We start from the raw sequence: 26,257 nt of genomic DNA, 5'->3' as shown, positions 1-26,257 counted from the left end.
TCCTATTCTTTTTATCTGTTTTAAGTGGGAAATATCTTTTGCTTCTTTTTTGTTTCTCTATATTGTTCATGTTTTCACAAAAGTATGCTAGCAAATATCAATTACCATTTATTTTGGTTTATCTCAGTGTTCAGTTCCAATTACTTGATTTATGCTGCAAATTTTAGATGTACTGCCAAAAGCAATGTATCAAGTACCCACATATGAGACAAGGAGAGCTTCAGAACAGTCCAAAGGAGATTTATGTAGTTTATTTACATTTTTTGCTGTGCTAAAAAAAGTTATCAGTTCATATTCCTGAGTAAACTTCAAATCCCATTCAAATGCTTTTTTCACGTATTTTTACTGAATTATAGAAACAATGTCTTTGTAAGTAGTAATAGAACTTCCTGTCTTATGGAACTGTTCATTCCTCCTTCCTACAGGTATTTAGGTTTATGGCCCAAAGTATTGCCACGAAGTACACTCTGGCCCTTCCATGATCACCATAAACAGTAGAACTCTAGTGATCAAGTGTTTTCTCTATATTGTAGATCCATGATCTGGGGAGACCTTTGGGCAACAGAATAAAGGAGGTGTCAGTGTGGTGTGCTGACGGGCTGGACAAGAGTAGATGGGACAGTGAGGTTTTGGTATCTAGAGAGAGGAGCCTGTGACAGACACTGAATGCCAGGGAGCCTCCAGGATGAGGCACAGGGCCCTAACTGTGTGAACAGGGAGGAGGCATTTCTTACTATGGACCACATCTCCCTCTCACTTACAACAGCTTCATACACATCATTGCCTTGATTGCTTCTGATTTTTACCACTGTACTGGGTCAATCAGGTCCTATTTATGCTAACGTCAGGTTCAGTTTTATAAATATTTATGCAGGTATGCACTTTTGTTCTTATGTTTGTAAAGCTGGGGCCTTCTGAGAGAAAGTGTTGTGAGTAGTAGAGAAAGCAAAAGCGTTTATTCAAGGATAAATGTATTAATATGTAAAATATAAATAATGAGCACAATGTTTGATTTCCAGTTTCTAACCTGCTCCCCACAGAATTTTATGTTCTTTGGGATTTCTTTGAGCTAAGAGAATTCCGAAGGAGCTGAAATTCTTTGGTGCTTTTCACCGTACTTGGCACTAACCAAATATTTATCTGTATGCCTTTACCGTTGCATGTCTTTGAAAGAAACCAAGAACCAGCACTCTGAAAAATACCGGAATAACATGAGCTAGGACACACTTCTAGGCTGATTGTCTTTCATTCAGACATGTGTCCTGGGAATGCAAAACTCACAGACTTCTTACTTCATGATTAAAGCGAATTTGCTGTCAATACTTAGTATCAACATCCATCTTTCTGACAAACACAAAAAAAATAAGATCAGCATTTTATTTCTAATATAGTTCTTTTTTTCACCCCTGACACACTGAGGTTGCTTCATAAATACCTTGTGCTAAATTTAGGCTTTCTCATTTTCAGTTATGGCTATAAAATATTAGTAATCATGATCATCAAATCTTAGAATCATTTCAGTTGGAAGAGATCGTGAAAACCATCAAGTCCAACCATAACCTAAGTCTAGCACTAAACCGTGTCCCTAAGAACCTCATCTGTACATCGTTTAAACACCTCCTGGGATGGTGACTCAACCACTTCCCTGGACAGCCTGTTCCAATGCCTGACAACCCTTTCCATGAAGAATTTTTTCCCAGTATTCAATCTGAACCTTCCCTGGTGCAACTTGAGGACATTTCCTCTCATTCTGTCACTTGCTATTTGGGAGAAGAGACCAACACCCCCCATGCTGCAACCTTCTTTCAGGTAGTTGTAGACAGCGATAAGGTCTCCTCTCAGCCTCCTTTTCTCCAGACTAAACAGTCCCAGTTCTCTTAGCCACTCCTCATAAAACTTGTTCTCTAGATGCCTCACCTGCTCATTGCCCTTCTCTGAATTCTGAACGCTGAACAAGGTGCAAGCCTGGTAACATTTGGCAGAGGGTTGTTAGTACAGTTGCTTCCTCGGTGAATCTTCCACTCTTTAAGGCTACAAGGAGCTTTTAGAGAAAACAAAAGCAACAACTGAACTTCTGAATTCTAACTCCCTCATGTAAGAAAAAAAAAAAAGGTATGGAATTGACTTAAATATTTCTGTTAAGGACTGCTCATGTCCATCATTCTGCTCAAGTAAGGCCAGGGACTCATCCATACAGTTTGGTGTCTCAAGCTTCGGGGTGAGCTTTTAAGTTCAAATCTTTAGTTATGTTGTTTACTGTTGACTTCCTGCCAGTGCTAATAATAGGAAACTAAAAATTACACTAGTTAGCGGGCATTGCTGAACAAAGAAATGTGCTGATTAAAAGTGTTGCTGGCATCTCACCCACTGCACCGTGGAAGCAGCCAAAGTGTTGATTGTTATTTACTGTGTGAAGCCACACACACTGGATGTGAGCCAGTTTCTTTATTTCTGCTTGTTTTTCTCTGAAATTGCCATAGGGGTGTCAAGAGGCGTTTGTTCATGAGAGCATCTTCCAGTGGGAGGCACATCCTCACTGTGCTGTTGGGAAGCATTACCATAATTCTTCTATAGATGGCTAAATAGAAGCAAGAAGTTTTGTGTTTTACCTGATGAGACAAGGTTTGAGAGGAGTTTTTAGATGTATTTTAACCAATGGATGTCAATGGAGATTGATGCTTTGTAATCCACTGACTTCCATGATGTTCCTAGAAATGTAGACTGTTGCCACTGAGCTATAGAATGAGTCTACACCTTACGTGACAGAAATGATAATGCAACAACCCAAAGTGTGGCCGCTGTGAGCCTTTAACTGAAATAATTCTACTATAATTTAGATCAGGGAGCAAAGATCAAAAAGAAGGATGTCCCTCTAGACCCAGTAATTAGCGCACTCTGTTTTGAGACGCCTCCTGTGTTCTAGGTCCTCCTTGAAAAACTGCTTATGCTTTACACCTGTAACCATACATAGGCAAAGACATAGGAAGGCTTTAGAGTGGGGACGAAAGACTATTTGAGACAACCATCCCTAACCATTTCACCAAAACCCCCCTCCTTTTTTATTTCTCTATATGTCTTTCATCTCATGCAACTTCTACAAAGCTTAAATAAAGTATTTCTTCATCTCCATTGCTAGCTCTAAAGGCTCACAAATGTATTTAACTGTACAAGGCTAAGGTGTTATTTAATGTTCTGAACTATAGGGCTTAATTCTGCAATAATTGAAAACAATAGCAAGCTATTTGGGGAAGAAATTTTGGCCCTCTTGAAGTTATCAGATAAGTTTGATCTGATGTATATAATACCTTTGGTTAACATATTTCATCGTTCATCGCTGTTTGGTTACAACAGTGATTGTATAGAAGTTATTTTTTTAAATGTAAGCCAAGAACTGTTTCAATAAAGAAAAGGTGTTCTCAAAGCTTTTTTCTGTAGCCCATTCCTGAGAAAACTAAGATGAGAAACCAAGTCAGAAAAAAAAAACCAACTAATTCAGTTTCAATAGACAGGAGGTTAAATTAATAGCTGTCCCTTTCCTGATAACACAAAAAGTAGAAATGATAATTGAAATTAAAAACATCAACAGTTTTCAATGTAATTGAACACAGTTTATTCATTAAAGAAAATGAGTGAAAATCCATCAAGCTAAAAATAGATCATTATAAACATATTCATATTTATAACATATATTGTTGTACGTAGTAGAGATAATATTCCACAGATGAAAAAAATATTAATACTGTCCTTCAAATTAAATATTTCATAGCATTAATTTCAAGCAGTGTAATAAATAAAAATACTACTAATAAAAACATACCACCTTGTATTTTGAGCTTTTAACATTTCTACTCTGAGTATCTTCATGTGTCTTACACATATTAATGTACGGGGACTCTCAGTCCTCCTACAAAGTAGGAAAGGCCTCACTAATACACTAATTAATCTTCATTTTACTCCAGGAAGCTTTTTTAGAATTATATTAAATAGTATAAATTATATTAAATTCTTTCAGCTATAACTGTGTTTTAAGTACACTTTGTTCTATCATGTGTATGTGTTCTACTTTAAATAGACATAGTGTAATTATGGAGCATGAATTATGCTTAAATAGGGAAAAAAATCCCTAATTTAGTCCATTTCTGGTTTCTCTGGTGTACCCAGATCCATATTAGCTTGAAAGTTCTTTGTTTATCAGTACAATATTAATAATTTATTGATTAAAATAGGTACAGAATATAATTTTAAAATGTTAGGAATGTTAGCAAAATATTTCAATTTTTTAAGGGAATATGAAAATTATTTGAGTAAAAAATTCATGTTTCTGAGTTGTCTGAGGAATTATCTTCTGTCTCTGAGAAAATTACCTGGTATTCTATTAATGGCATGAAGAAGGTGGCAGCTCTATTTGTTGGCTGGATCAGCTGGTAATCTGGCTACTAAACCAGTGTAACAGGTTGTAAAACTAGAGGGGGATCCCCTGTCTAACAGAAAGAAAGAAATGCCACTTTCTTATTTATATTGTGGTTTATGTCTTCTATCTGAGATGTTATGAAGCCTCACTTAAATGGTTTAATCTGCAGAGATCACCCTCACAGCAAACACTTGGCCTTTGAGCCTGCTGGGTTGTCACTACGGATGAACAGGCATCCAACAGACACATCTTTAAAACTTTATTTTACCCATCTCTTCCAGTGCAGCCTGCCTCTGCTCACCTTCCCATCTCTGCACATTTCTTGGTAATGAGCAACAGCTCCTTTAACAGCTTTTCTAAAGAAAGGCAGGTAAGGCCTAGACTTGTTCCATTGTATCACAGGCCTGGCCAGACCCCAAAATGATAGGTTTAAAGACAGAATAGAACCAATTGTCAGCCTTCCTGAGTAGTTTGAGACACTGTCTTGCCCATCATCCTCCCAGTCCTTTGACAAACTGCCTTTTATGGTAGGTGAATAGCAGAGATCAAGAGGAACACTGCAGTGGGGGAATAATATAATTGCCTCATCAAAAGGGCCAAAGTAAGTATCTCTCCTATAGGCATTGCAATTATCTCATACATTCATTGATTTCCTAAAAACTTCCTCAAAGCTCCCATTTGATGTGTTGAGGTGTTGAATGAAAAATCTATACAAAGGAAATTAAATGTTTCTGTCATTCATCTAGTTTCAAAAAGAGGTGTTAGATAGCAGGAGCTGACAATACAGCACTCCAGAAGACACCAGTTCAAAGAAGCTGTTCCGTAATAGATTACAAAGATATGTTCTTTTTTTTCTTTAAATTCACAGGAGAAACAACCCCTTTAAATTTTACCAACAACTAATGGACAATTTTTGCTTATTGTTGGACTTCTGTGAATTCATTGTCCTCTTGGGGGGAATCTAACTATGGCAGGAAAACAGCTGCTCTTCTCTCCCTACTTCATCCTCTGTTATTTCTTCTTCTAAAGTATTTAGAACAAAGGAAAAGAAAGAAGAAAAGGAGCATAAATATGTCTGGGATTATTTATAATCTGTGTTAATGAGAAAAGAAAAATATCTTTTGAACTATCTGACTATTCCCAGGTTAGTTTTCCCAGTCTTAATTTCTAGTCCTTTGTTCAGCCACATTTCAAGTATTTCAAGAGAGAGGGTTTCTGTGAATTATTATTTTTGAGGTTGCTTCACAGGCTGGTGCTCGGCATCTCTTTTAAGCATATCTTTCGAGATGTTTTTCAGACTGCATATGGTTTTCCTTTAATGACATCAAACCTTCTTTCCCCCAGAAACCTAATTTTGTTTCTCTCATCTACTTTGAAGTCCTGCTAAAATAGTTTCACTTTTATTGGCTGCTGCAGGTTTTTTTTTTCCTGCTCTTGGTCTTTCCTCCTATGTTGTCCAATAAATGTGATCTGAACTCCAGCAATGCCACCAAGCCCCTTTTTCACAAAAATCACTGCTGATACGTCTTCTGCTTTTTCACTGGGGAAAAATATAATAAAAAAATAGACTATCAAAAGAGAACCCTGCATTCTAAGAGCACTTTCAGAACACTAAGTTAATGGCACTAGCACTCACTTCAAAATACATACGCAATGAAATCTATTCCTGATGAATGTATCAAGGACAAGCAGATGTATATTTACTGCAGAGAAATGAGTTACAAAATTACAAATTTGTTTGTTTGTTTAACTTACAATAAATTACAAACATTTAGTCTCAGTATGCAGCTCTAAGGTGGGTCAAAACTTGATCCTAGCCCTATTGAGGTTTGGTAAATACATCTTTAATGCTAAACGTATTCCTAATTAAAATCAATATAATACTGATAAATTAATGCATTGAATTGTATAAATGCATTAAATAAAATATCGCTCATCTTGATGCCCTGACACTGGGGTTGAGGCTCTCCTGAGACAGCCCTGGGAGGTGCCAGAACAGTGTGCACCTTCCTCTCTGTCCTTTATTTGGGTTCCCACTTACCTTTCTGCCTCTGTGCTTCTCTGAGCTTGTGGAGCTGGGCCTTCGGTGGGCCAATGGCTCCTGGAGTGTCCTGAGAGCAGCCACAAGAAGATGTTAGTTGGGTTCCCCAGCCTGCCATTATCACTTTGTGCTCCTCTGTGGGTGCCCAGACAAGCTTTTATCACATAACTTAACAAAATTCAGCATTCTGCCAGGAGCAGCATGCTTATAATTTATAATCAGTTTTATTAAATATAAATAAAATATAAACATTTAGTCTAGAAGTGTATTAACTTGTGTTTTTGTTTTCTGTTCTGTTTGAAGTATATTTAGTGGTCTGCAGACATGACTATTTATAGTGTGTCAGCTGGATATTGGTTAAATTTCAAAGCTGTAAAGGCATAACAAAACTGTAAAAAGCCAATTCCTGCATTGACCCTAGAGGACTAAGACACAGCAGCCATTTAATTCTCTTCTTCCCAGCTATCATTTTGCATGTGCAGGCCGACATCAGGACATTATCCACTACCATTAATTTATTTGCAATTAAATAAAACACCTAGTCAAAATAAAACTTACTTTCATCAATGGCATACGTCAGGGGTGTCAAACTCATTTTCACTTGGGGGGGGGGGGGCACACCAGCCTCGCGGTTGCCTTCAAAGGGCTGAATTTTTTACAGTCCTAAAATTACATTCAGCCCTTTGAAGGCAACCGCGAGGCTGGCATCCTTGCTTACTTATATCAACTTTGAATGGTCCAAATAAGTAATTTTTCAGTATTGCTTCTGCTTGACAAATTAAGATTACCCCCTTCCCATGGCCCACAAGCAGTGCAGTTGCTGAGAGAGCACTGGGTTTTCCTGTTTGCCATGAGAATTTACCATATCAATGTAACATGATGCTGCTGCTTACACTCCCTCATGCTGGCAATCCCGAATTGCACCTGCTATTTTTCCAAGGAAGGGTTTTCTCTCTGCATTCTTTCTCTGGCTTATGCTACAGAAATGGCACAAAGCACCATCTGACACAAAGTGAGAACACAGAGGAATATTAGGAAAGTTATTCTTTCATTGTTTTCACAGACTATACCTGTTCTTACAAGTGAGCTGGGATTTTGGTTCTTTCTGACTGGAAATTGGCATCTATCTGATGTCTTCTTGGTTTGATCTTGGACTATTATGTCTGACAACTGGGGTAATATTTGGTGATAGCCTGATTAAAGGTTATCTGTGTTTCAAGGCATAGTGAGATCATGTTAGATATGTTTCACTAAAGTCCTTACCTCTTCCATCCTCAGAGGGACTGTTTGTAGCTTAATTTCTTATGTGTGTCACTTCTGACACATATTTTATTTTGGAGTAAGATCAAGAGAGGAGTATTTGTAAACTAGGTATCACTGGTTTGTTTCAGATCATTTATATAGTGCTTAAATACTTCAGCAAATGAGTTTTCAGATCACTTAAGTTCCCTTGTTGTTAGATTTTCTATAAGCCTAGAAAAAACACTGTACATCTCAAGTATAAACTTTGGTGATAGAATACATTACTGTATCCACACTAAAAAAAATCTTTCTATATGATAAAACCTTGACAAATATTTTGCTGATAATTTTGCTGAGAAGTGTTACTACATAGCCACTGATGTCTTGCTGTGGAAGGCCAATATAGGCTGAATACATATCAATGTGTCCTGATTAAACACTATTTTTTTATCTGAATAAAAGCAGATGTTTAGTCCAAAAACACTGATTGTACTTCTTAGTGGGAAAAATTAATTTAGTTTTGCAACCCATGAAAGCAACATAATTATTTGACTCATTTTTCTACAAATAAGAGTCATAAGGCCTATGTTTCAGCCACATACATAAGAACAAACATGAGATGTAGCAAGTTCAAATCAACCTTAGTTATGCATCTTTGGAAGTGGGGAGTGCATAAAATTAAAAGTTAATTTTCATAAACCTTAAAAACATTAAAGACTGAAAAAATACAATCTTCAGAACCTACTGTATGAAGCCCCTGACCCACACCCTTCTGGCCTGGTCAGTATGTCCTTGTTCACAATGGCAAATTATCAAGGTCTGCTTATCAAACAAAACCTCTCATCTCATCCCTTAGAAAAGCTCTGCCACATACACAGACAGGTTTCCCAGGCTGTTCAGCAGCCCAAATTTTCAGTGAAATTATGGGGTCTCTCAAGCATCACCACATTTCACGGTACCAAGAAGAGTGAAAAAGTTTTTCCTGGTGTCTCATGTGAGGCCACAAACCTCAGACTGTGGGCACTGAACTTTGCTGACTGCCCCTGCTAAGACTTTGGTTCCTTTTTCTCTGTTGCTGCCCTTCACATGGGCTGCTGTTAGCTCATCCCTTGGTGATGGTCTTGACTATCTCTCAGCTCCCTCAGTCTCTCCTCATTGGCCATGTGCTCTCATCCTTAGTAGTCTCCATGGCTTTCTGTTGAACTTTCTTCATTTCCTCCATGTCACTAGGAGGGTCCCAAGACTGTCCTGAGCAGAGAGAGAGAATAACTCCCTGAGTCTGCTGGCCTTAGCCCAGTAGGTGGTTTGTCTTATTTGCAGTAACAATTCTTCATTGGCTCATACTCAGTGTCACATCAACTGCAACCCCACGTCCTTGTTGGCAGCACTGCCATTCAGCTGGTCGCTTTGCAACTGGCGCTGAGGCAAGGGGCGGGTTCTTCCCAGACACAGAAAGTTGCAATTTTTGAGCTTCATGAGGTGTCTGTTGGCCCAGATTTCATTATTAATCTAGCCTAGATTGTATTACTAGATCAAGGCCATTTATTAAATTATTATCCTGTTTTGATCAAAGCCCTTTTATACTCAAATGAAAAATTAGGATCTTGCCTACATGTGAAAAGCCACTGTGGGTTTATGTTGTGGGATTTCTAGAATTAGCTTCAAAGTATGTGCATGCTATTTCAGAATTACACGTGTTCTTCCATGAAGTTTTGTGCTTATGCAAAATTAAAATTTTCAGTACATTCAAAAAAAAAAAAAGGAAAATAATACCAATTAGAGACAATTAAGTCAATGCACATGAACATATATCTAAATGAAGCAGAATGAAAACTGACATCAGATAAAGCATGGGATGGAGAACCTGTCATGCAAAAGCCTTTAATTAAAATATATTTTAAATTGCCAAAGCTCCTAATACAGCTTAATCGATCATGCAAAATTGTTTGTTATGCAGACAAAAGTCTTTGTTTCTCCTTCATCCTCTTTCCTACATTTCATTATTTCTCTCTTTTTTGTGTCTTTTGGGGTTGGCTACTTGTCTAAAAAGGATGTTGATTAGGTAGTAAAGAAGAATCCAGCTATTGCAGTATTCTTAGAAATACCAAAAAAAAAAAGACAGCTTAGACAGCATGAAGCTTGTAAATAATTTATGGGTTTTGGAGTGGTTCATAAGACCATGTGCTGGAGGTGTAATTTCTCAGCAGTAAAATCACAAGCGAGATCATCAAAAGGCAGAATCAAATTTATTATTCTCTGTCAGTTCTTGCTGTTGGTTTATATTATTTTCTCTTAAAAGGAAGGAGTACTAGACTCAGGAAAAACAGTTCAAAATGAACTTTTCCTCCTTTTTATTCTCCAGAAGGAAAATATAATACATCATTAATGCAATTTTAAAAGCCTGTCAAACAGAAAATTTCTGTAACAAAATAAATTATGTACAGCTGGAGGAAAAAAAGTGTATAGGAAATGGTTTAAATAAGCCTCACGTTTTTCTTTCAAACTATTTAATTATTTTCCTCTCTTTTATAAGAGTTTAATGAAAAGTTGAAAAGATTTTTTAATTATAGTTGCTACAATGGCAGAAGTCAGCAATAACTTGACATAGAGCCATGGGGCATACTTAACAATTACAATATTAAATCTCTTTCTCTGAACTAGAGAAATCTCCTGATAATCAAAATAAAGGCAGATTTATGAGTAAAGAAAAGGGTGGTCTTGGAGGTAAATTATGCTGGCTGCATATATATTTTGACTAAAATTATTTAAGAACAAAGGTGTTCACCATCTTGTAGAGTCTCAGAGGAAATTTCCAAGCTAAGGAAAGAAGAGTTCAAACTGATATTTCTGACGAGTAATTGGTCAGTATCACAGGATTTCTAATTAATATCATTAAGGTGCCATTACTACAGACCTCCAAGGACGGAAAAGGTAAGGTGTTATGGGCAATGCAGTAGTAAAGAGCAGAGGAAAAAAATACAGGGAGTAAATCTAGAAAAACTCAAGAGTTCATTCCTGGCTTTACTAATATGTAATTCTGTAAAAGTAGGCTGCGTTTTCGAACGTTTCTTTCAAAGAGTATGGTGAAACTGGAGTTCATTAAGTGACAGAAAAAAGTACTGCCATAATGAGGTATGTAGATCTCTAAAAACAGGCTGCTAACTTATTTTGAAGTAACAAATAATAAATTAGACATATTTTTCCAGAGTACATTTAATTCTCCTCTAACATCACAACACTCAAATGCAGTCAGGAAATGGGAGCCTTATTTTCCACAGCTTTAGACTAAGGACTGACACTGTTGCAGACACTGGCATTTCCTGTAAAATGGGAGAGAACTCTTTGCAAAATGAGGATGTTTTGAATATCTTATTCATCCAAAGAAAAGGTAGAAAAATTGCTTTACATCTTCATAAGCCATAGAGTTAGATGAACTTAAATGCACATTTTGTCATTCATTATTTACTGAGCTTCTCAGGAGGGGAAAAAAAGAAAAAAAAAAAAAGAAAAAAAGGGCAAGATCTGAATTTTACAGATTCAAATACATAGGTTTTCTTTCAGTTAACTCAAAATGTGCCTTGCTTTTTGCCTGAAAATAAATGAAATGTAGAACAGAAAGAAGCCTTGCCTTCTTTTTCTAAATTCTGAAATACTGCATTGTCCTTTTACACTCCCACCCATCTCAGGGAGAAGGCGGTGTTATTCTTCCTTGGGCAAATCTGGGAATCATGTAGAATATATACCAATGTATGTTTGGAAGAGGAACTTATGAAATATATTCCATTTTCTACATTGAATAACTGTAATGTTATATCAATGAGTATCTGAACACTTCACTGATGTTTTCTTTATTGTGCTCCAAATACAAGTACAAATACTGCTCTTTCGCATGCACTTATACAACTCCAGAAGGCTTCACATAAACGGACAAGCAGCTTTAGTAAACCTGCTATGGGCCACAGAGACACTAGACCACTGATTACCACTGATTACAGTATTTTTAGGAAGCTGGTAAAGCAGAGAGATATTTTAGAACGCTGTCACACCCAAATACATAACAGTCAGGGAGATGCCACCTCAACTAACAGATTGCTCCTTACCTGACAAAGGGTAGAGAAGCTAAATTCATTTAACTGTTCCTCCCGTTCCCCAAAGGCTTTGGTTTGAAAGGCAGAGTGGCCCAGCAGTCAGTATACATCTGATGTTACAAAGACCTGTTCTCTAATTCTGCCTCTGTCGGCGACAGACTCTGTGACCAGGAACAAATAATTTTGTTCTTCTGTCTCTGTGGTCGCTGTTTCTCCTGATCAAACAGAACTGTTTCTTACTACGTGTTTGCATATGCTTAGTTATGGTAAAGTGCTGATTTTGGCTGAGGATAAGTGACATAAATCAAAATAGTCCTAGATCTACTGATCTGACGTGTTTTTCAGGTGGTGCATTCATCTCCCAATTAGCAAGATTACACTATTTGTTTCTTAGCAGAAGCTGTCAGAACTATGAATATCTCAGTGTTCCGTATTCAGTCTAATAGAAATATTATTTGCTTTCACAGCAAAAGCTGTTATTATACTGGTAAAAGATGTTACACTGTTCTTTATCTTCATTTACAGCTATTTCTTTTCCCCAGTTTAAGACCAGGAGCACAGAAGTTTGAGCTATCAGTCCAAATAGCATAGTAATAGACAAAAATAAATGTATGACCCTTAACACTTAATTTGTCTTTTCTTACCTTTGTTTCTAGAAATACTTTCCTCTTAAAGAGCTTTCCAGATTTTTTTCACCCTCTGTGTTAAAGAGGAATTAAGGCAAAAAATAAATTAAGTGCATTGCCCAAAGCCATCTGCTCAGTGTGGTAAATGCAAGACTAGAAGTTGGCTGTCTGGTCTTTGATGTTTACAGTAAACAATACAGTGTTCCTTCTGCTTTTTCTGCATCTTTCCATAAGTCATTTTTGTCAACTCACTGCTCTAATCCTCTTTTTACTTCTTCTTCGCTTCCTTTCATTTTCCATCTTATCACTCTGCTCTGGCACTTTCTGCTTATTCTTTCTTATATACTTCAGCTTATGAAAAAGATGTAAAGAGGGAGAAGGATCTTCAAGGTTTGAATAAGATCTTCTGTGGCGGAGTCTTTTGAATTCATTGAATATAACTCCTCTGGTAGAATATGCCTGCATGTTCTATCAGTAATACCCAACTGCAAATGCAGTTCAGATTCCTGCTTGTTTTCCACACTCTGCAAATGGCCCACAGTAGCACCAGTAGCTCCCTGCACTGCAGCAGAGCGGTTGCTGCTCACATCTGTCAATCAGGTCTCAAGGCTGAAGTTGAGATATACGGCACAGAAGAAATTTTTGTCCCATGGGAACATGAAGATGCATCAAAGTGAATGAACATTTGATGCATTAATACTTGCTTGAAAGTGCAAAATCAGACATGTTAAACTCTCAGAGTCACGCACATGTTCTTTACAGTCTCATGAATATGTGGTTTAACTGGGCCAGAGTGGATGGTATTCATTTCTTTCATTTTTTTTCAGGAATGCCCCAGTGGTGTTGTCAATGAGGAAACCTTCAAAGAGATTTACTCGCAGTTCTTTCCACAGGGAGGTAAGTACTTGGCAGATGTAATTAGTAGTACAGTGAACAGAGAGCTATGTTTGTAAGTCCCTAAGTCTGACAAAAGAGCCTTTTGTTCAAATTAACATGATTGTCGTCTCAAGCTCTGTCTGAACTCATGGGGTACTTCTCTGATACATATTTCTAAACTAAATACAATGATATCCACAAGAAGTCAGTCTTCTCTTATGAAGTTATTGCCTGTGTTTGGGTACTTTGGAAAACCAGGTTTCTCTGAGTAGGTTATTTCTTTTTAAAGTTCCTATACAGTCTTCTCCATTCTCTTTTATTCCAAAACATCTTTCACAGTAGGAACGAAAACTGTAGGAGACACTAGAAGTACCCTCTAATATCGAAGGCAGACCCCCCTCCTTGATTTCTATGGGGTTTCTTGACTTAAATAAGGGCTTTTTTCTTTTCTGAACTCAATTTCAGTTAATTAATTTCCAGGGGTTTCATTAATTTATTTATCTTCACTACCTTATAGTGAAATGAAGGTGAAACAAAGATGTATGACAGTTTTTTGCCTTGAACCTTCAATTTTCTTTTAATTTGAATTATTTTCCTCTCTTTTCTTCTTCTTGCTTTTACCATTCAATCCTCCCTCTTCATATTATCCTACAACTCTTCAGTCCTGCCTCTTCATCTCTCATAGCTCTTGAGATTTTCATGTTTCCCTGGTACTGTTCATAGCTCTCTCTTTTCACTTGTATTTAATAAAAACAAAACCAACACATTTAATTGGTAGGAACAAAACATCTCCCAATTAGTTTTCTTTTCAATAAAGACCTAGAAGGTAAATAGCGGCGTTCAGTGTGGATTACCAGCACCGAAATCCTTAACAAGTAGGCGTAGTCAATGGGGAAGAATAAAAGGCTAAAAGAGTTAGCCTGCCTACTGATTATTTCTATATCTGAGCTTTTAAACCAAGCTAACAATTACAGTTTCAGATATTGTATTTTTTAGTTACCCTGGCTAATGAAAATAATTCTCTGCATGTGATTTACTACACCTTTACTACACTTAAAATAATAATTTAAAAAATTACGACATTTCCTATTGTTACACTCCAAATTGTTTATGGGCAAAGAGAAAGTACATCTTTTCTAAAAGTAAGGCTAAAATGTGTTATGAAAGTAAATGTAAAGCCTAATCTTTATTAGTCCTGACCTAACTGTTACAGAAATGAAAGAATAGTAGTGTAGTTAAAATTGAAATATACTCAGTTCTTAGTTTCTACCCCTTTTCCTGGTGCTAATGCTCATCCTTCTGCTGCTCCCCTGGGCCTTTAGGGCAGTGGCATCATGTGGGGGAGCACGTGGGGACCGCAATGGACTGTCGGCATCTGGAGTCCTTCCCCGGGAGGAATAGGGTGTTCATGTTGGTGGTTTCTTCTTCCTTACTCCAGGAGGAGCAGAACAAAGACAAGGGGGCCACGAGAGTAGCAAAGCAGATGACACTGGATTGCAGTAAAGAAAAATGCATTTAAAAAAACAGGAATATCTTTGTAAAAAGCTTTCCATGCCCAAAGGGCACTCCAGTAGCTTCTTTATAATAGAAATCCACTGCCATACAGGTGGATGAATAGCCCCCCTGCATTCATGCAATGGGTTGCCTGATATATAACTTGGGATTTGTTCTTCAACTGAGCAGGTTGTAGATAAGAAACCACACAGTGAATAATTATTACAATCTTTCTCAGTTAGGAACAGAACAGATTATGTTCATGGTTTGATAAGACGTGCTGTTGGAGGTATAATGACAACCATTTTTTGTCTCTAATGTTTAAAATGCTTTAATAGAGTATTTCAAAGGAATTCTGATTTAATATCTGTTCTTGTCTCAACCTGTCAAAATATCAATTTAACCTACTAGTTATGATATCAGATCCCTGAAAAGAAACCTTATTTTACTTAAAAAGTTAAGCTTTTGTCTAACATGATTAATGTTCAAGATTTAGGGAGGTGGGGGCAGGGGAGAAGTGCATTAAATAGCTGTAATTAAAAGACGAGTGTACCTCATCTTGCTGTGTTTTGGAAGGAAAAATTTAAGGCCAGAATTGCCTGAACAAACAACTCTGAAAAGGACTTTTGATTTTTTTTTTTTTTTTTCCCACAAGGAGTTACTAGCAAGAAAAGATTCTTATTCTAGAGAATTTTTTTCCTATGTCATCATACAAAAACGTAGTATATTATATCATGTATGGGCAACAAACAATAAAAATGTTTTGTGTTAACCTTTGTCTGTTCTTTAAAGTTGCAGAAAATATTCAGGAATATTTCACATATTTTTAAGACATGAAAGCCAAGAGAATGGGAAGCTATTTAAAATTCAGTTTACAGTAATTATACCTCTATAATGTTTCGTTGTTTGTTTTTTTGTTTTTTTTTTCCCCTGAAGATGGCTTGCATAGTATTTTCTGTTACACAACAGAAGTCTCAGTAGATTATAGAAAATAGGTTTATTAAAATCCTAACTATAAACTGAAGTCAACAAATTAACATTTTTCAATTAAAGTGGGAATTTATCTGCTAGGGCATGCTTAAGCAATTATGACTGGATACAAGGAGGAATGAACATCTCAATTGGGTTTTGGGTTTTGTTCTGTTTTGGTTTTGTTTGTTTGTGGTTTTTTGTGGTTGTTGTTTTTTGGTTTGGTTTATTTTTTTTAATTCTCAGAAAATGTATTAACAGACACAGGGTTTAAAGGTTGCAGAGTTCTTTCTTGTTACAGTTATTTCACATCATATGAAATTAACTTATTGAAGTAAGACCAGAGACTTTATGTATTAATATCAGGTCTGAATCTATGAAGTACAGAGTTTTCAGTTTTAATATATTTGCTCCTTTTGGGGGCAAGGTGGCATTTCAGGTGAATGATCCAAGACTATCACTCAGTTTAATTCAAAATAATATTTTGGGCTATGACAAATAAAGATTTTCAGGATTAATTTGAAAGGTAAAATGATTTAGTGCAAAGAAATCAGAAGAAGGCACCTTAGGACTGATGGTGTTTTTCCACGACAGGGAGGGGTTTGTCCTGCAAGAGGGACACAGATTTCATGATACTTTCCACTTTACTAAAAGTTTGTTAATTAACCTAAAATTAATGTAAATACATGAAGTAGAAAGAGCAAACAAATGAGTATTAAAAGTAAACAATACCTAATCCTACATTAATTTGCATAGTTTTGAGAGAGGGAAAAGACACTGAGGAAAGCTGACTTCCCATAACCCCATCAGTTTGTAGCTCATATCAACAGGGCAGTCTCTGGAGTTCTCTCTTTGCAGTGCATTACTCCTGGAGCAGGTTGTGCTTCTTGGAAGGCATTCAGAGGAAATGGAAAAATGGTTCTTTACAACAACTTAGAGTCGTGACATTTATATTCATGTTGTCTTGTGTTTCTGAAATTAGTCCATATGCACTGGTCAGTAGGTGTAAAAAGTAGACAAATAATTAGTGAAGGGATCACTTGTTCAAGGTCATCTTTCAGAGCCTTGTTGACAACTTTGGTTAGTCACAGCCAGTTTTTCCAAGGTTTTAAGGACCTGTCCCTCAGATGATGTTCATGGGAATTAAGCAGCAAATCAGTTTTGGTGGGCGAGCACAGCAGCAGCTTTCTGACAAGTTTGGCTTCAACCTGGGTAACCGGTCTGTCTTCAGAGTGAAAACCATATGCCAGAGGCACAGACGGTACTATCTGCTTCACTCATTTAAAGTGAACAAATGAACACACTTTTCTTTTTTAACATATGAAATAGATCCCCTGTCACGGTCATTTAACTGATAAAGTAGTGTTCCCATGAACACGGGTTGTTTCAGAGTACAATAACATGACTTCTTTGCTATTCATTCACGTATCAGTGATTAGCAGAAATAGGAATGAAAATGAATGAAGATATTCTAGATCAGAATTTTAGATTTTCTGTTCCTAACAGTGTAGCTACCCACATACTTACACTTCTAATTTATACCTCCTCCCCTGCCAATAAATAAATAAATAAACTGAATTGAAAATTTAGTCTTGATATCGAAATAAGTCTTGGTCTCAAAGTTTTCCATGGAATGAAATTAAATCAAATAAGATGTGATTACTATGGATTAATTTTACTGTTTTAACTTGTAGATTCCACAACTTATGCACATTTTCTGTTTAATGCATTTGACACTGATCACAATGGATCTGTAAGTTTTGAGGTAAGTAATGCTCTTACTTCTTTCTCTGCTATTGAATATTTTGCCATTCCTTTAAATTAAGTCCAGTTTGATGGCTTTTCTTATATGGTTCACATTATGAAAAATCTAGCTTATGTGACTAAAGTTTCAAGTTTTTGCAGTATATTAACAAAAGCCATTATTATTATTTTACAATTGTATATCCCTAAATGGTAACTCAGACTGTGCTCCTATGTAATTTTTTTATAAATCTGTTTGCAAGTTACATAAAATAATCCTTATCTTATTCCCTGCCTCTGCAGGGTGAGAAGGACTCTGAACTACAACTAATGTTATGGAGATGACTCAGCCAAGACAGGATTGCTCACACACTCTATTAGTTTCCAGGAGAAGGCTCTACAAAAAATGTCATTAAAGCAAATGTATTTTAAAGCACAAGAGTTTGAAATTAATTTTTCCTCCATTTAACTGTCCAATCTGATTTCAAAATTCTGCCTTTCCCTGCTAAGGCTGGTGTCATCAACATAATGACATGGTAAAAAGGGCGACTTACTGTAATGGTTTAGATGAAAAAAAAGTGTACAAAATACTGCAAATGAGCCATTTTTTTAAGCTATACAAATAAATACAAAAATCCTCTCCGTTCATTTGCAAAACGATATGTTTACTTTGTAATGTTTTGCTTTGTTTTGTTTTCTCTATAAAGGACGAATTATATTCTTAGAACTTGAGACTGGATTGGGAGAAATATATCTACCTTAAATTTGTTTAAATGTCCGATACATTTTTTTTATTATTTACTTGAGTGAAGGATGATGCAAGGTCTGACAGAAACTTTTTTGAAAGCGTTTTCATTGTTTTATTATTGATGTAATATGGAAGGAGATGCCTCGCGAAGCAGGTATGCTGTGATCAGAAATCTATACTTCAACTGGGACTATAACCAGATCATTTTGTAGGGGGTTATTTGCATTTATTAGAAAACAAAACATAACAACACCCAACAACAAACATGACCCCATCTGCTTGTTTTCTGGGCAGCTGAAATAAATTGGCTCTTCATGAAACTAAAAGCGGGAATGGAGGTTTTATTCACATCATCTGTACATAAGCTAATTCTACAAGGAATCCTTCTGGTCAAATCAGTAACAGCAGAGGCAATGAGAGAAAATATTTTTAGCAGCAGTATTTGAGAAGTATTTCTGCTGTTATCATTAAGAATAATGAGAACAAAAGAAGCTTTAGTATCTTTCCTGGACAATTGTTGACATTTGTATCTCAGACAAAAAACCTTAAAAAATGCAGTAGATATAAAGCTCTTTTTAAGGGATTTTAATATATCAAAATGCAGGTCTGTGTACAACAAAAAAAAAAAGAAAAAAGAAGGCTTTGGAATAAATCAGGAAGCTAAAATAAGTTTGGGGTTTTTTTTTGCCATTGCCAAGATAGATGTTTACAGCTTACTTTTGTTCCATATGGACTCAGAGAGCTATACAGACTTGGATATTATTTGCCCTAATCGTGAAGCCAGAATAACCCTACTGCTGTCAAAAGACTCTTGCTTCTGTGTCCTTGTCTCATGTAGCAGGATTACAATTACAAACTGCCTGATAACCATTCGAAAAGCATCCTCCTTATGTTAAAAATGTTTAGTTTGTTTTTTTTTAATCATGTGAAAGTAGCTGCAAAATGTGAAAGTAGATGTTGTGAAATGTGAAAAATACAATAATGTTATTTCTTCCTGCTCCTTTTTATCCTATATGCAACTGTACCATATGGTTTCTCTACTAATCTGTACTCTAGTTTTCTGATTTCCATTAGACAAAAAAAAATAGCACAAAAGGTAGAGAAAAAGGGAGTGATTTAACAATTTTGAGAATAAATAATCAGTCAGCCCAATTTACTTTTTATATCAAAGTGTAAATACAATTTAAAATAATGACCTATGATTAAAACCACTCTTTGGCTCTCTTCTATGTAAAAAGCATATGAAAATCTGAATGGTACTGAAAGAATGTAGGCATTTTTTGTGTTGCACTCTCTTTTTTCTAATGAAGCAGTGGTAGCTGGAGTTGTGGGTAAGAAGAAAGAGAGAATTTGTTCTAGCTTTTTGCTCTTTTTTCTTCAAATTTTAAACCATCAACAATGAAGCGTTGGACTTTAGCACAAGTTAAACGCACACCTTCATTGGATGAGATTGCTTTGTGAGATTGCTGTGTCCTTTGAGTATTGTCATCCCTAAATCTGGGTACTCTCTGATAAGAGTCAGGCTCTCCAACTGAAGCCTTATATATAGCATAAAAAAACAAACTCATGAAACTGGCTGCTTTAACCTATCTCTCTGTATCCCATGATTGTATCAATTTTAAGACTAACTTATTTCATTACTTACGCCAAGTACTTCTGCTTTAGCATGAGGGACAGAGTTTCAGAAAACCTAGTGACCCAAGTATTGAAGGGCTCTTCTGGCCTATTAGTGAACTGAAGATCTTTTTATCCATCAAACAGAGACAGATGTGAAAGCAAGGTTTTCACTTGCTGCATGAATATTGTAACTGAACCAAAATGAAGATCTGGGCCTCAAGGTTATTAACACAGAAAAAAATGAGGCTAGTTAACTTCAGACATACAGTCAAAGGTAAATCACATTGCAATCACACGCAAATGTCCAAATCAGTACCCTTAGTTTGTTGTAGATGCAGATTAAGGCTATTCTACATGTGATCTTGAGGAAAGTCACTCAGTAATCCCACTAATTCTCAATGCCTTTAAAATACAAAGCTGTGCCCATATGCAATGGAATTGTTCAAAGATTTTTGTCATTTTTTATTAAAAAAACAACAACACAACTTTTGTTTGTTTGTCTAAAAATTATTAATAATTCCTAGCAAAGTTGTTGGTGATTTTCTGGTTTATTCCTCAATTGTTACCTCAGATTTTTTGCATTAATTACCAAATTAACAAGCATGTTAACTCCATTCCATAGAAGAGTCCAGATCTTAAGATCAAACACAACTTTGGTATGTCACTAATATTTGAAGTGATAAACAGTCATTGCCTCCAAGGCAATAACATGAGGATAGCAGTTTAATGAATGTATCCAAGTGTGAATCTCTGTGTTCAATACAAAACGCCTTGTTCATGTCATGTAGGAAATAAACTGATTTTTCCCAGGACAGTGGCTTGCAAACATTTTAATACTAGCTTGTGTAAAGTAACTACAAAGAAGTCTATTTAATAGAATCATAGAATGATTTGGGTTGGAAGGGACCTTAAAGATCATCTAGTTCCAGCCTCCCAGCCATGGGCAGGGACACCTTCTGCTAGGCCAGGTTGCTCAAAGCCCCATCCAGTCTGGCCTTGAACACTTCCAGGGATGGGGGATCCACAGCTTCTCTGGGCAGCCTGTTCCAGGGTCTCACCAGCCTCATGATGAAGAATTTCTTCCTTCTATCTAACCTAAATATACCCTTTTTCAGTTTGAAGCCATTACCCCTTGTCCTCTCACTATTATGCCCTTGTAAAAAGTCCGTTTCCAGCTTTCAATTTTCCATATTTCCTCTAAACAGCAGCACCTCCTCAGTGATATTAGTTTTATGTGTGCCAGGGCTCCACCACTTCTGTCATTAACACTCATCACTTAATTCCTTTCCAAAATCCTCATCGCTAAAACCAAAAATGGATTTAGGTGCCTGCCTATATACTTCTGGCCTTGAATGAGACATGAAGGAATGCATGATCAGGTGGAATAATTTTAAGCTTTTCTGTGGATACGAGTCAGGACAGTATTAGGCTTATTCGCTAATTTATTAAGGAACTAGTTCTCCCCAAATATTTACTGAAGGATAAAGCAATCAGAAAGTCATCAACAACCTTGTTAAGAGGTAATTAACCACTGCTGTAAAAACAAAACAAAACGAAAAAATTAATCCCAGATCACAACCAGAGGCTCTAAACAGATGTAGTGCAGAACTGAAATGTGAGCAGGTTGTGATACTGAGCACCCAGAGGCTTCAAAACAGATGCAACAATCCTTCGTTTTTTAACCTTTCAGTGAGACATCCCCCTTTCTTGCAGGAACATAGTTAGGCACAGGAGAATTTGGCATTTAATGGAGGTCTCCAGTCTTTACAGGTATTAGCGTGCTCAGCAGGAAGCTAGCAAGGTAGAAATAGAAGCTGTGAAAAGGAGTAAAGGCAAGTACCCAAGCACAGATTTCTGTGCTTCAAACTTCATTATCATAGGCTGAAGAGGGACCTGACCTAGAGCTGTGTCTCAGTCCAGACCTCCTCCAGACCTGTAGGCTCCTTTGTGACCCTAGATCAGATGCACATCTCCTCACTAGCTGCTCAGCTGAGTGGGACTGTCCCTCTCAGTGGACAGTGTTACCATCCTTAGGGGGTTTAGGTGTCCAAGCATTACTGTGAATCTTATTTCAAAAAAAATAGGGTCTAAAAGTAGAATTACTCCTTCCACAAAAATCAGATGTCTAAACAAGGAAGGAAAACACATCTGGTACTCTAGTATTGTAATGGAGACTTGGGTTCATGCTGCATGCTAAATGGTTCATGCGTCACTGTGTCGGTGGTAACAAGCAGATACACAGACACTCTGAGCTTAGCTGCTACCCTCAGCAATGTTGCTTTCCTGTGTCATTCTGCACTGGCTTAGTAATTTAACAGCTTGCATAGCTATACTGCTCTGACACACACATTGTCTTCCACCATGCAGAGAATTTTTCTCTTTGAGGATCTAGCTCAAATTATCCTGTGGATTTAGCCTATATCCATTGAATCAGATTTTCTGTTTCTGTATGATTTTATTGCTGTATTTTTCAACTGCATGAAGTATGTAGCAAAGATATCCTATCCTAACTGGTCCCTATTCAGCTCATCACAACTTCCTCTTATGGTAAGTCCTTTCTGTTGTTTCTGAGGTGGACTCCTGCACAACACTCAGACAAAGGCAATGCACTTGAACTTGGTACAATTCCCAAACATGTTAATGTAATATGGATGGGGGTGACCCGCTCTTGCGGCCATTCAGTCCTGTGCAAACCATTTTTTAAATGCATTTTGTTTTAAATGATGATACAAGGGCAGCCTTGCAAATGGCAATATAAATGATGCCGGGCAGCCACCTATTATAACATATGGGTGGTGCATCACAGAAAGGAAAAAAAAAGATAAATAATCAGGAAAACAAAAGTAGATATGGTTTAGAATCATAGAATAGAATCATAGAATCAGAATCATAAAATCATATTAATAGAATCATTTTGGTTGGAAGAGACCCTTAAGATCATGGAGTCCAACCATAACCTAATTCTGTTTACGTAGAATAGATACAAAAATATTGCTGGTGCCAAATTAAAAATAAAATCAGAGTTCTGAAATATAATACACTAAGAAAATATAGTTATTGGAGACCTTCGCAAAGGACTTCAGGAAAAGCTACATCAAGAATGGAAAACAGTGCAGAAAAGATTTGAAGACATGGCACTGAATTAAAAAGGTTAATTGTTAATGCTATAATGTGATCAAATCTGTTCTGAACTTTTTTAACATTTTAATACTTAATAGTGCATTGATATAGAGCTGTTTGGAGATTTAACCCTGTGACCCTCAATTAGTCACTGAGATGCAGACAAGACAAGTTGAGCAAAACTCTTTCAAGATTCATGTACCCATTTACCCCAAAGGGCATGTATACCAATAACACAGAAATTTACAGTAGACTAAGAGAACCCAGAGCACACCACTTGAATTGTTAAAAAGACTGGAGCTGTCAGAAGAGCTGTCTGTGGATCCTAGACCATGACATCTGAGTATGCTTCACTGTATTTGGTATACTTATTTGACTGTGAGGTACACCAGACCTTTGTAATTAATGTCTATGAGGTCTTTTCTATTGTTCCTGTTTTAAGGGAATGCAGAAACTTTGCTGGTGCGGATAAGAATTTTTTTCAGCTTTTATTGTCTCTGCTTTAATGTTACTTTAAGACTTCCTGTATGTTTTTGTCAATGACAAAGAAATGCACTTTTAGATACAAGCTCTTGCCATATTCTGCTCAACTATTATAGGGACAATTTCGCAGATTTATGGTTTTACAAGCTTACCACATAGAACAAAGTGGAGGAGATGGTTAGGGAAAAAAAAAAAAAGCTATTGTTAAAAAAAGTTGACATGCTAAGAAATACAGAATACAGGTGATAACACATCCCAGCTGGTATTTTCCCCAATCTGCAAGATGCTAACCAGATGTAAATGAGGTTTGTGCTGTCAAAACAGTATTAATGATGAAACAAAATTCTATAACCAAATACTACTTATAAATAATCTCAAAAGTTTTCTGATTTATTTCTGTGGAATAGCTCTATAGCAGTAGAGTATTAGTGGGTCACAAAAGCATTAATGTGGTATATAAACATATAATAAATATTATTCCCTATCATATTTCCAATAAAAGGTTTAAGTATTGAAGTATACTGTATCATACATGAAGTTTCAAATGTTGACTGCAGCAGACTGATCTAAGAGGTCTGGGAACTACTTCCAACAAGGTATAGATTTAAAAATAATGTAATGTTTCTTAGTAAATAGTTCTCTCCTATACTTAGATTCATCTAACTCCCACTTAAGCTGTTTTTGGATAATTAAACCATGGGAATTGCTCTTCCCTGATATTAAGTTCAACAGGAGCTGCTTATGTGAGCCATTTCAGAAGATAAAACCACTAAACAGAAAATTATGGCTTATTTTATAGAAAATGACTTAATTTACTTATTAATTATGAGTGTAGCAAACAGTGCATAGATTGTTAATTATTTTAAAAAAACCAGCAATCCTTAACACTGACTGTGAAGCAAAAACATAGAAACAACACATCTTTCCAGACTTCTGTTCTTCTGACAAATGCATTATTCTGGATATCTGGGTGTGTGTGAAAACTGCTCAGTTCCAAACTGAGCAAGACTCTTTTTCTATTCAGGATTTTGTTATGGGTCTCTCCATTTTACTTCGAGGGACAGTACAGGAGAAACTGAGCTGGGCTTTCAATTTGTATGATATAAATAAGGATGGATACATAACTAAAGAGGTAAGTAACATCTACTTTTTACACTAATCACTGAAACTAAAGGTTGCATATGTAAGTCTTGCTGTCAAAAAAGAATGGCTTTATTGTCAAATTAGTATTGTTATAAAACAAATATCTATTATGAAAATAGCCGTGCTTAACCCAAAGTAATTATCTCATTTTAAAGGCATATATAAATATTGAAATGGGAAAATCTTCACAGAAATTGTAAAAAGTCAGAATTCTTCAGATACAGAAATGTTTTGCACGTACAGTCACTAGTAGTTTGGTAGGATACTTGGACAAAACAAGAATTAAATATGAGGGCCGTAATTGTTACTCATTATAGAATCTACTTTTAAGAAATTTTACTGGAAAGACAACTTATATAAAAAAATTCCTACGCCTTTTATTCTGCAAGAATTCGAACACATACTCATATTACAGTGGGACCAAATGAGTGTTTTCATTTAAATATATGTTTTTTCAGAACTGGGTCTTTATGTAAATATATATATTATACTTAATCTTACACTTTTAGAAAAACAATTAATGATTATTATAAAAGGGTGATATATAGCATAATTTCTTAGCATACTGGCAGATAACTTTAAAATACTTATTCACAAGCCACTCTACTAACAAAATTCAAAGCTGTTGATATAAAACAAGGACATATGTAGAGATGTGTGCATGGGTATTTCTGTTTTCTCTGGGGAAAACTCAGTTGTAAGAAGCTGATGTGTTTTGACCATTCACTTGCTGTTACAGAATTTACTTTCTTGTTTAGTTCTATTCACAAGACCTCGGGAGGTTTTTCCCACAGTCCATGAACTTGCACACATTCTAAATTATTTAAAATCAAAATCATACATCTGCATCTATTTAACAAGTTTATCTATGACAGCTGAACTAACATGCTAGAATTTACAGGAACATAGTAGTTTCTTCTTGAAGCTGTTCAGTCATAAACTAAGAGGCACAATCTCGGTATTTTATCCTAAAATGTAATTCCTAAAATTCAAAATGTAATTCCTAAAAATCATTTCTGTGTTCTGAGTTGAAGCAGTGTCTATTAATAAAACATACCTTACTTTACACAAACATTTTATTTTTCTCTTCAGGAAATGCTTGATATCATGAAAGCAATATATGATATGATGGGGAAATGTACCTATCCTGTTCTCAAGGAGGATGCACCTAGACAACATGTGGAAACATTTTTCCAGGTGGGTTGGGTAACGAAGGAACCAAAAAGATTGCTCTGTTAGCAGGTATGGAAAGGTTTTCATTGTTGTAACAGTTTTGCATATCCTACCAAACTTTTAATCCTTTTTCTTTTCTGTGGTTCTCTCTCAAGTTTCTCAGATCTACTCATTACACCTCGCTTTTTCAATAAGGTCCTTAAGCTTATTCTAGTATATCACTTACTACGTCTTTACAGCATTTTGGCCTGGTTGTTCCCAGGCCAACAGATAACTGAAATGAATAATAAAAAGGACTTGCTTTATGCAGGATTTCAGGAGGATAAACATACATTCTTATTCTTTCTGAGCAGAAAATGGACAAAAACAAAGATGGAGTAGTTACCATAGATGAATTCATCGAGAGCTGCCAGAAGGTAAGTACCCAGTGATAAGTCCTGAACCTGCATCTGTTGGCTGATGCCATCATAGTGCTGCACAGAT

The 26,257-nt window shown here is 36.2% G+C and overlaps 1 protein-coding gene across 12 annotated transcripts in view; it reads left to right on the top strand.

The window, feature by feature from the left end:
- Positions 1-26,257, top strand: part of KCNIP4 (potassium voltage-gated channel interacting protein 4) — a 430,639-nt gene that overhangs the window by 399,847 nt on the left and 4,535 nt on the right. For all 12 annotated transcript variants that reach the window (XM_071807360.1, XM_065837021.2, XM_065837024.2 and 9 more), the window contains 5 exons: positions 13,236-13,305; positions 17,442-17,512; positions 24,483-24,590; positions 25,694-25,798; positions 26,128-26,190. In XM_071807360.1, coding sequence (XP_071663461.1) covers positions 13,236-13,305; positions 17,442-17,512; positions 24,483-24,590; positions 25,694-25,798; positions 26,128-26,190 — 417 coding nt within the window. The remainder of the gene's footprint in view (positions 1-13,235; positions 13,306-17,441; positions 17,513-24,482; positions 24,591-25,693; positions 25,799-26,127; positions 26,191-26,257) is intronic.

The sequence above is a fragment of the Patagioenas fasciata genome, chromosome 4, assembly GCF_037038585.1.
Source record: "Patagioenas fasciata isolate bPatFas1 chromosome 4, bPatFas1.hap1, whole genome shotgun sequence".
Taxonomy (NCBI): domain Eukaryota; kingdom Metazoa; phylum Chordata; class Aves; order Columbiformes; family Columbidae; genus Patagioenas; species Patagioenas fasciata.
The sequence above is the reverse complement of the archived record's forward strand: the minus strand, read 5'-3'. Positions and strand labels throughout refer to the sequence as shown.